We start from the raw sequence: 11,681 nt of genomic DNA, 5'->3' as shown, positions 1-11,681 counted from the left end.
ACACACACACACACACACACACACACAAAATACAGAGACATTGTGACAGAATATGTGTACCAGAGACTGTCAGCATCCTGAACATCGACCAATCATACATCTGCCATATGGACGGGAGAGAACATACAGCAGCATTGCTTGCAGCAGACAAGATCATTACACAACTAAAGAGAAATATTGAAAACTGATTTTACTGTGCAATGATTTTGCTTTTTGTGTTTTCTATTCTTGAATTCTACTCTCCAATGCACTCACACTGCTTTACGTCTCTGTTCATCTCAGGAGTTATTTTGTGATAATTTACTATTGTGTTCTGCTTCTACATGAAGTCTATTTTCATAAACAGAGCTTTGAAATCGCCCGAAAAACACACTTGAGCCTGTCACCTCCATGTTTAGCTTGAGTGAGCAAAAAACCTCCCAAGGCCACCTCATTAAATTGTCGTTGCTATTTGTGGTCACAGTGGTCAGATTAGGACAGGTGTCGAGCAGACTGTACAAGTATTCTGCGTTAGAATTCTGAATGTAAAGCTGAAAAAACAATCTGTTCAGGACATGTAAAATTGTGTCAAAAAATGTCCATGAATAACTGAATGAATGAACTGTGAAGTTTTCTACATACATTTGAGAAAAGACGTATCCTTGCAGTTGTGCAGCTGAACAGTGGTTCCCAAAGTGGGTGCCTTGAGAAAAGACTATGCGTACCAGAAGATTTACCATATCATTTTTCATTCATCGTGTGGTTTTGGCTGCGGGTGAAAGACAAATATCTATTATTGTCATCATTCACTTTGGTTTAGGATGTTCCCATCATCACATACAGTTTGTAATCTGGCTCGGTCATCCCTGGTATGCATAAAAACAAGACAAGAGGCCGTCTGTCAGAGTGGCCAGACCTGCAGGCTGTGCTCTCTCTCCCAACATCAAAAAGCCAGCAACCTTTTTTTGTTTTGTTTGGTCTGCCCCTGTGCACCTTAAATTGCAAGTTTTTCTTTGTTCATTTTCATTTAACCCTTCATTGAAACTGATAATGTGACAACAGTAGAGGGGTACGGCGCGACCTCTAGCTCATCCAGTAACAGTGTGCGCCCCATGCAGGCTGAGGCCTTTGCAGCGGCCCGGGTTCGAATCCAACCTTTGCTGCGTGTCATCCCCTATCTCTCTCCCACCTTTCCTGTCGATCCGCTGTCACTCTGAAATAAAAGGACCCCCCCCCCCCCAAAAAAAAAAAAAAACAGTTGAGGGGTAAACAAACCAATACCCCTGTCCATCCTCTTTCCTCTCTCTCTGCAGCTGTGTTCTTGATAAATCAATTTTTAATGGAATTTCTAATGGGATTCTCCTCTTTTCCCTCTCCATCTGTTAGTGCGGCTAAACACATGCAATTGGAGTGACACACACACACACACACACACCCACACACACACACACACACACACCACACCACACACACACACACACACACACACACACACACACACAACACACCCACACAACACACACACACCACACACACACACACACACCACACACACACACACACACACACACACACAGCTTCCCCCTTTGTTCATAGCAGGTGAAAGGGACCAATTAGGGTGCTGGGCAGCCTCTGCGCTGCCCCATGGGCATTGAAAGGTTAATTATATCTATTCACAAAAACCACAAAATCCTGGCCAGGGTTTAGAGATGAGGAGTGACCAAATCAGTGGGCCGTGACTTTTGGCAAACTTGAGACAATACGCTGATGGAGATTATTACCATAAATATAATCAAGCCAACACACCTTGTCACAGTAATTAAATTGATCTTTAATTCGTCTTAAACGGTTTGTTGTGGGATTAAAAGGGAGATTTATGCACAGACATTCATATGCACAGACATGCATGTGCACATATGAATGCAGACTCACATACCTGCACTACCACAGACACACACAGATGATCTGTTCTGGAAATCATTTGCATACTAATTTGAAACACATTTGAACATCTGAGTGCACTTTGCAGCTTCTTCATTTGTAAAAATGCATAATTGAATCCGTTTTTTATTTTCTCGAGTGTCTGATTGGACAGAATAGCTTTGGTAATATTTTTAGCAGCAAGCAGAGACTAAAAATACTGGCAGCACCACAGGATTCTGCTGTCTTGTGTGATTTATTAGGCTACTAGTCACCTTCCCCCACAGGTAGAAGTCAAAGCTCTTCTCAGTGTTACCATGTAGAGTGGAAGCATCCTACCAACACTATTCTGTTTCTGGCTCTTCCATGGTATTTTTACATATCCATGACATCCGTTCAAGGACTCATGCAGCCTGCATGTCTCCTCTCCTGACCTTGTGATGGTATGCACACACATAACTAACCACACACACAACACACACACACACACACACACACACACACACACACACCACACACCACACACACCCACACACACACACACACACACACACACACACACACACACACACACACACACACACCACACACACACACACACACACACACACACACACACACACACACACACACCACACACACACACCTCACACACCACCCCACACACACCCCTTCTGTTGTACTGCCAGAAGCACTAGTCTTGCACACACAATTTTTACAGGACCTCGCACGCTCCTGCTTTACATGCCTGATTGTTTTAGTGGGTCATGAGGATGAGGGTGCATGAATGTGTGTCAGTGGAGAAAAAGATAAGCAAGAGAGAAGAGACAGAGAGAGAGAGTGAGATGCTTTGGCAACTTTTTTAATGAAACTCATGCCAAAAAAGCCCCTTTGATTTGCACTTGGGGATAGAGAGAGAGAGAGAGAGAGAGAAAAAAATTTATATTAAAAAGTATCTTCTGTCCGTTGGCTTACCAAAAGGCAGAAGGTTCCATGAGCATGCTGACTCTGACCTTGTTTCTGAATAAAAAGTAATGTATCACAAGATAACAACACCATACATAACAAGATTTGTGTGACTGAAGAGGGAAAACATTTTTTATAGAGAGTTTCATAGGGAGGTGATAACAAACAAATGTACAAAAGTGCGATTGACGGAGAGGAAAACATTTTCAAAGTTCCAATGTCTGGAAAAAAGGATGAAGGTGCCTCTGCCTTACCCCTGACTGCGTAACAGCTGCAGCCCCCCGGAGAAGATACGCAGAGCTTTTATTCTTGCAGGACACCGGAGAGCTCCGCAGCAATTCAGCACAATTCAGATTGTGCGGGACAGGAAGTCGAGCATCATAACAAAATAGAGCATCCGGTTAATTTTCAAAATAAAATACACCGTGCTCCCAACGGAGAATATTTCCCTGTACTACACCTTGAAAATGTCATAATGCCTGAAGTCAACAGAGGTTTTGTGGTTCTGATATAGAAACTACATCCTGTTTTACTGCGCGATCATACGGGAATTCACAAGATCTTTTGGGTCCTTGTGACTTCAGCTGTCAGTCTTGGCCACAGCCGCTCCAATACAAATCCGGACCTGGTAGGTATTGAAGGACGGCGGAGCACGGAGCCGGCACACAGCGGAGCCGATCCGCAGTTGGTGGAAATCCAACGTTAGTAGGGCAACAGAAAGTATGGTATTGGTAAAAGAATATTGATTTACATATCTGATGTATTGCAATACTACTCATTTGTCACACTCTGGCTTTATAACAACGGCTGAAGTTGGATTCAGCCCTAAAAATGGGATTCAGCAGGTTTTTTGTTACAAAGCTCAAATATTAAAATGACACAACATGAAAATTTATCTGCAACTATTTTGATATTTGAATATTAATTTAAGTATTTTTTTAAGCAACAATGGAGAAGATTTGTTGCTTTTCTTTTTCTTCTTTATTTAGTATCTTTGGGTTTTGGACTGTTCTTTCACACAGTCAACGTCAACTAGGGCTCTTAGAAATTGTAACTGATATTTTTTTTTTAAATGGTTTTGCAAATGAGTTGCAGCCTTAAACATCATATCACATTATTCCTGTTTGAAAAGTAGATTATGAAGATGAGAAATTACTCAGTTGCTCAGTGTCACCCAGTCTAGATCTTAGTGCCCTTTAGATGTAGGGCAGAATGTCAATCTGTTCACTGGCATTGCTTTGCATGCATGCAGGTACTGGACAGATGTCAGTTAATCACTTCATTAGTGGGGCTGTAAACGTCTCTGCTAAAATGCCCTCACTCTACTGTTTGCTGATTAGTTTCATTTAATCTTGACTCAGTATGATCCTGGCTTGTGTCCTACTTTACTTTCTATACAGTAAGTATCTATAGAATACCCTACTTACAAGTACTCTATTTAGGGCACATGAAGAGAGCAGGATACCAGTGTCCAGGGCTGGCAGTGCATGGACACCGGACTGATTTTGTTACACAAGTGACATTCTTTCTCAACTGGCAACAGGGCCAGCCACAGATCTGCTGGCTCCCAAATATCTCAAAACACACAGCTCTACTCTCCTGCAGCACAGTCTGCTGTTTTTGACAAGACACCACAGAGCAGGAGATGCAGAGTACCTACCGCTTTAGCATGCCGCACAAACTCAATGCAGCTCTAATGTGTACACATTTAATGAGCACACACTGTCACTCTGTGTAACAGCTAATGGCTCTCTATTCTGCAGCATGAAAGTGAAAGTGCAAGATATACCCTTATCAGGAAAAAGGGAGAAAAAAAGTGAGGGAAATAAGGAGTAGGAGAGGGGGTAGTGTGACTCTTGACTACAGAGGCGCAAACCACCGGCTCAATATCTGAATGTCTGTCGGGAGATAAAAACCAACTGAGCTCCACTCAGGGAACTCGCACAAAAAACAAAGAGCGCGCGAGAATGTGACGTAGGGTTTAGGGCAAAGAGAAAACAGAAAGAGCATGAGAAAGTACGGGAAAGTAAAGCAGGGTAAAGGACAGAGAGAGTCACAGTGGTAACAATGCAAGAAATCCAGTAACAGTGAGGTAGATTGGAGTAGGATAAAAACTGAAATGGAGAGTAGTGTATGCTCTCACTGACACAGGTATGGAAAATCAAGCTCAAACTATAAATGAATCAGCAGTAGTGGATGAGTTATCTCATTCAGGTCGATATGTATTAAACTGCTACTCTGGTACATGGTACAGTTACAGAAGAATGATGGTGGACAGACAAATCATTTCCTAATACTCTGTTCCTCTATTGACATTTTGTGCAGTTTTATGTGAGTGGGGAAATATCAAAGTGCAGGTCAGCTTGCCAGCAGGTTTTACTTGGTATTTGATGGATAATGTTAAAGAGCAGGGAAGGAGGGGCAAATGAGGAAGTGGACTCGATATTCTCTATTAAATATAGAGTATATTTTCAAGCTGAGAGTCAATACATGTGGGTTTAACCTCAACAGGAAGGCATAACTTTGATTTCTCACTTTAGGAAGCTGTTTTAGAGCACAATTTATCGTAAGCCAAAGAAGACAAAAGCCCTAGCAATATTTTTGGAACTGAAGTTTTAAGTAAAACACTTTACCCACACACATACAAACACATACACCGCCATCTCCTCCTCCTTGGGATCCCTCCTTGGCTTCTGTGGTTGGTAACGTGAGTGGGGCTTTAATCTTAATCCCTCTACACGTGCCATTATAAATCAGGGTTTGGATGGCAATACTTATAGATGCTGAGCCAAGAATGGGAGGAGACTGGATGGAGTTGTGTCACCTCTACTGTGCATCAAACATCAAATGAGCCTCTTAATTTCCCCTCTCTGCCCTGCGATGCCTAACCCACCCAACATGCACTCCAACTAATTAAAAAATCTTTTCCATCTACTTTGCTGGTTTTTGTTCCTAATTTCTCTGTATCCCTCTTCCCTTCCGCACCAAGCCCCCCCACACTTGTCTTGCTGGCATGTTTTGGTTCCCATCATGGTACATTGCCACTGCCGGTAAGGTGAGGGCTGTGCCAGTGTGCCTGTGGTTTGTACAACATGAGTGTGAAGCACAGAGATAAAATTTTTGATTTTTGATCCAAATCCGAGCAGACATCATTAGCTCAAAAGGTAAACGAACAAATCTCACGAATGAATGCAGGCGAATAGATTTGTTTGGATGGAGAGGCTGGGTGCTTTGAAATGAACTTGAGTGTGTGATCAACAGTAGTACAGCACTGTAAGTGAGCCAGATTCACTTATTAAGCGAATTTCTTATTAACACATCAGGAGCTTCTAGTGCATCAAGTGGATTTTTTGTAGGGCAAGTGGAAGAGAAATCACTTCTGAAGTGGGGAAGTGAAAATAAAATGTCATGTTACTTTACGTTATGTGCCACTCTATGTCTATGTTACCGATTCAAGAGGAATACATTTTTTTTCCCCCACAATCCCAGCAGCAGCTTGTCTAACGTTAGACCCGACGACAGTTGGTCAGCAGACCGCTAACTGCGTAACGGCTGCGGATCCGCTCCAGAACGGCGGTGGAGTCGATAGGTTTCCATTAAAGTCCATGTATGTATTTTCACTGACTGCGGAACGTCTGTGTTCCAACTCAACGTTACCCCGTCGCCACATCGTTCACAGAAAACGAGCCGAATACAAATGTCACTGGTGATAGCAATATGCTTTGTGTGGATGAAGCATGAAGTTAATTTGACTGATTTAGCGACTGTCTCTCTGCCTCGTGACATTACCACTCCACTGCTCATTTGTCCGTCAGTTACTGTAAAACATCAGCTCCACGACTTGCTGGATTACATATCAGCTAATAATCAACTGTGAAGTAGCTACACCTTTTAAAGAATCCCTTGGTAAATCAGCCTCTGCAAGGCAGAAAATAAAAAATTGTAAAAAGAAAATCAACGTTTTGTGGCAAAATCCATTGTTATGGCCACAAAGTTATTTTAGATGTAGTATAATTTGAAATTCAAGTCACCACTACCTCTGGTGATACACTGCACACTGGCTTGCAAAGTATTACTTTATATTATGGAGTCTGGAGATCCTTTTTTCTTGTTGAAGGGGAAATCTATTCTTGGGAAACATTTGTTTCTACTGTTTAAATAGAAAACTAAATTGTATTAATGTTGATCGTGTTTGGATGCTTTCAACGGTTTGTTCAAATTCTGCATTAGCAAAACACAAAATCTTTTTATAAATTTACCCAGACAAGTGACTTTTGTGCATGGACAGGTGAAACGTAAATGTACTCGTCCAAAGGACAAGTGCCTCAAAACGTTAATGTCAAGCCCTACTAAGAAGAATCATAAATTAATCACATAAATAATTGATATATTAATGAACAGTCTACAAGATCCACTATATCCATCACAATCCATCAAAGTGAAAAATTCTAAACACATCCGCAGACCCAAACGACACACTGGGTCGATGACACGGCCGCACATTTAGGTGTCAAAAAGCATTGATTTCATGTTTTAAATTTAAAGCCATAAAAATAAACAATAAGCAGACAGGACATTGTAGAAAAATATGTGAATTTAGTTGTTTATTGCATAAAAAAATGTTGCTTTTCAAACTGTAGAGAAAGAAAAGAAATCGCATGAAATCAAACTCCGAAGTTATGGTAAGCTTTGGATACTGGTTGGTGGTACTGTAACAGCAGGCGAAAACTAGCAGAATGGTCCTTAAAAGTGATGAAATCATCAAATGGATACTTTCTTTGCTGCTGATCTGATATCAGAAAAGTGGTAAATAATATAAAAACAACAGCAACCTCATTACCAGGTGCACAACACAGACTAGTTCAATCAAAACTGTCCTCTGCTCCAGGTCCAGTAGATTCCAAATTACTATTTAATTGATTTAACATAATAAGGATTCACTTCCCTCGTGCGTGCGTGCGTGCGTGCGTGCGTGCATGCATGCGTGCGTGCATGCGTTGGGGCTAATTTTCAATTAGCCTATAAGCTTGCCCCGACCTCCTGAGGACAAAGCATGCAGTCTGCGCATGTTTCTGCAGTAAGCTGACCTAGTCTCTGACCATTAGTCTGGTTGGATGCTCCACAACACACGGGTTGAGCGACTGGGAGAGAAAGAAGCGAATGTATGACATCATTGACTTTTGCTTAGAGTGAATCTGGGTTCAGCTGGATAGCAGTGGCCGAGCAATTTGATATTACTTTTCCGCACACACGCACGCACGTCCGTCCTGAAGATGTTTGAGCACACACCCCTCGCTGTAGCTTGTGGTACAACACACACCCACACACACACCAACACACACACACACACACACACACACACACACACACACACACACACACACACACACACACACACACACACACACACACACACACACACACACACACCTTAACTAAGGTTCACCCAATTAGCAGTCTGTGAAGCATAATCTCGGCTGGAACAACAAAGGGCGTTGAAGTGTGTGTCTGTTATTGTACTGTATGTGCATGGTGCTTGTGCATGTGCGCGTGTGGTGTGTGTGTGTGTGTGTGTGTGTGTGTGTGTGTGTGTGTGAGACGGGAAAGAGAGAGAGAGAGAGAGAAAGCAGGGGGTTGGAGATTGGAAAATCCCTGGCAGCTGTGCCTAAGCAGCATGTCTATTTCATTGACTTTCTCTCAGAGAGGAAACATGACATTGTAAAGAATTACAAAACAACCTTGCAGTGTCAGACAACTCGCAAGTTCTCCCTCTGGTTGCTGGTCATGACATGAAAGGAGTAAAAGTGGAATAAGTGTAGTGGTTGATTGCTTTGACACTTAACTTCTCTCACCTGTCACCATAACACTCAAGGGTGACTCATATAAAATACTTATATGTACATGTCACCTCACTGTAATTTGTGAGATTTTTGAAGCTCAGTAATTTCCTTTTCAACATCTTCCGAGGAAGTCATGGAGCTTTTCTGAACACCTGCTACACCTGTTTTTCAGGTCAATCCAACCAACCCAGTTGTTATCCTTGGCAGTCTCAGCACACATGAATACAACATGTGTGTAGAAAAGGTGCTTACCCACTTGTCTTCTTTTCCCTAAGATACTTTGGGTTATTGGGTTATCAGCACTTATTGTGACAAATGGAATGGCTCAGTTTTGAAACCAACAACCTGCTGCCTTACTTTAGTTACGGTTACCTCGTTACTAGTGATTTTACACTTCATTTAAATCAAAAATAAGGCCAATGTACCATTTAATTAGTCCTTTATGGATTTCATGTACCAAGAGAAGCCCCCCCAGCTGAAGAAAAACAGTTATATTTCTCTTTTCTACATTAACCCTCTCAGGACAGAAGACACACCGGAAGTCCAAGCAAAGTTTGAGAACACTCCGACTCATAAGGCGATATTACAAAATGTAATTTTAGACATTTATTTACTATTTTATTCAAATGTTACGCAACGTTTGTTAACCATAGACTTTTGTAAACACACTTCAAGCACCAAAACAATTGAGTTTAGATACGTTTTCACAAGAGATGTGAGAAATATTTCCACTTTAGGGCCAAATCATCTCTTCATGCATTGCGTTGGAACAATTTTGGGTGTCACTATACAGAAAGATGAGTTTGTTCCAAACATTTTTATATTAAAACACACAGGTATCAGGTTATATGCAAAAACCATCAAAAGGAGAATTTAAGAAGATATCTGAAAATGCCTTCAGACCTCAAAGTGTTATTTTTCAGTTTTTAATAATCTTTATTCCAACTACAGCATAGGCTTCTCTAACTCCTCTGTTTCTTTGTCTGTTTCTTCTCCTTTAGGATTGTTATACATTTAATGAGGGAAATCCATAAGGGACAAAAGCTTTTAACTGGATTTACCTCATCAGTGATTCATGAAAGTAGTGAGGTACCCGGTCTCCATGGCGGGAGATACCTCTGTGATTTCCTTCTGTCAGACAAAAGTATTCCCCCACATCTTCCCCCATCGACTGCTAGTGCTGACACAGCACAGTTAATATTATTGATTTTTTTCATTATCCACCAATGGTAATTACGTTACTGTATTCTTGCATCAATGACAGCTCACGCTCACTAACCACCACACAGTCACTCCATGATAAATATTTAATTCAGTCTTTATTTAGCTGGTTCAGTGGAGCTCAAATCGGCATTACAGCTTTATTTAAAATGCCTTTGCTACACTAGTCTCTATTAGAGACACCGGTTATTGTGTTGGGGATAATCCCCTTTGTGTAGGGGGCTCACCAACATAATCACTAACATAGTTTGTCAGTATGAACGCAGTGATGGTATCATCAAAATGAGCAACACGCTCAAAAACAAAATTGTAAAGTAAAATCCTTCTGAAATGTTGGACTGAGATACACTTATGCACCATTGTATGACTTTTTTTTTAGAATAGTATAGTAGTTTGGGTATTTCTAAATATTAGGAGATACATCAGGGCTTACTTTTTCAAAAAGAAACTAGAGCTACTTGGATCCTAAAAGAATCCTAAATCCTAAGCTGATGTCATACTGATGTGTCATGCTGTTTCCTTCTTCCCTGAGTCACCCTCTCCCACCCATAACATTAGCAGCCTGAAGTATGGTTTCTTCCTCTGCGAGCAAATAAATTACGTTAGTGCAGCAAAGCAACATGAGCAGTCATCTCTGTTCTGTCTCATTCAGCCAACAGGGGAGAAATATATTCATGACATACCCCTCAACACATCAAGCAGAACCAGAGTAATCAGGGCAGCTGCTGTGAGCAAAGGACTGTTCCTCATCCTCTCTCTCGCTTTGTTTATGAGCTTTCTTGATGGCTTCTGGCTCACATACACTGTTGACACTATTTTGGCCATGATTCCAGAAACTGGAGTTGGTGGATTGTTTTATTCAAATATACCGTAGTCTGTTCAAAATCAAGTATTTTCTACTTTGACAATGTTAAGCTACACAACAACAGAAAGGCTGAACTCCTTTTTCAGCAAAGCACTAAAAGCTGGAGTTAAATAGCTCATGTCTCATGTCTGCAACACAGACACACACCTCTACTTGGTGCCGAGTTTAGCCAGTCAGCTGGTGACATGTCAAGTCTAGAGAAACAACATGCAGCTGAGCAAATGGGGGGGAGGGTTCGTAGAGTGAGGAAAGGATTAGTTTTTTACCGTTGCAGAACTGTAGCAGTGATGAGGTGTCATACAAGCTGCTGTAGCTGGAAAACCCGTCCTCCATTCTCAACCTCTGCTCCACTCCTCTGTGCTCCTTGTTATCCACCACTCCTTTGCTCTCCTCTCCCTCTCTCTCTCTCTCTCTCTGGTGACTCCCCTCCGTTAGTTTATCGTTCACTTGGCGTCCACGGCGCTCCCTCCATTTACTCTGCACGGGCCAGGCTCCCTGGGTAAGTCACCATGGCAACCCATTCACTCCAATTATGTCATGTGAACTCCAACCCCTCTTCTTTTCCACCCCCCTCTGACAAAAAAAGTCCTGAACTACAGCAGAAAACACACCCTGCTAAAGAATGACTGCACCAGACACAGATACAGAAGTTAAGAGGCTGCTGGTGGTTTTGTTTCCTCTTGTGTTCGTCCTCTCCTCCCTCCTGTACTCTTCTCCCCTCCCTCTGTTCTCGTCTTGTCCTTCTGCCTTCAGCAGAGGCAGCTGTGTGTCGTTAGCTCTTGCTGATCTCCAACAGAAAAACAGCTTTAAGAGGGCTTGAGCTGAGAGCGCAGACAGGCTCTGGCATAGGCAGAAACTGTGTGTGTGTGTGTGTGTGTGTGTGTGTGTGT

The 11,681-nt window shown here is 42.0% G+C and overlaps 1 protein-coding gene across 12 annotated transcripts in view; it reads right to left on the bottom strand.

Moving 5' to 3' along the window:
* Positions 1-11,681, bottom strand: part of eml1 (EMAP like 1) — a 56,695-nt gene that overhangs the window by 29,004 nt on the left and 16,010 nt on the right. For 8 of the 12 annotated variants that reach the window (XM_032499471.1, XM_032499472.1, XM_032499473.1 and 5 more), the window contains exon 1: positions 11,058-11,675. The exons of the other annotated variants lie outside the window; for them this stretch is intronic. In XM_032499471.1, the coding sequence (XP_032355362.1) occupies positions 11,058-11,124 (67 nt within the window). In that variant the 5' untranslated portion in view covers positions 11,125-11,675. Of the gene's footprint in view, positions 1-11,057; positions 11,676-11,681 lie in introns of those variants that run through there. 12 annotated transcript variants of the gene reach the window in all.

This window comes from Etheostoma spectabile, chromosome 20, assembly GCF_008692095.1.
Source record: "Etheostoma spectabile isolate EspeVRDwgs_2016 chromosome 20, UIUC_Espe_1.0, whole genome shotgun sequence".
NCBI classification, from domain to species: Eukaryota; Metazoa; Chordata; class Actinopteri; order Perciformes; family Percidae; genus Etheostoma; species Etheostoma spectabile.
The sequence above is the reverse complement of the archived record's forward strand: the minus strand, read 5'-3'. Positions and strand labels throughout refer to the sequence as shown.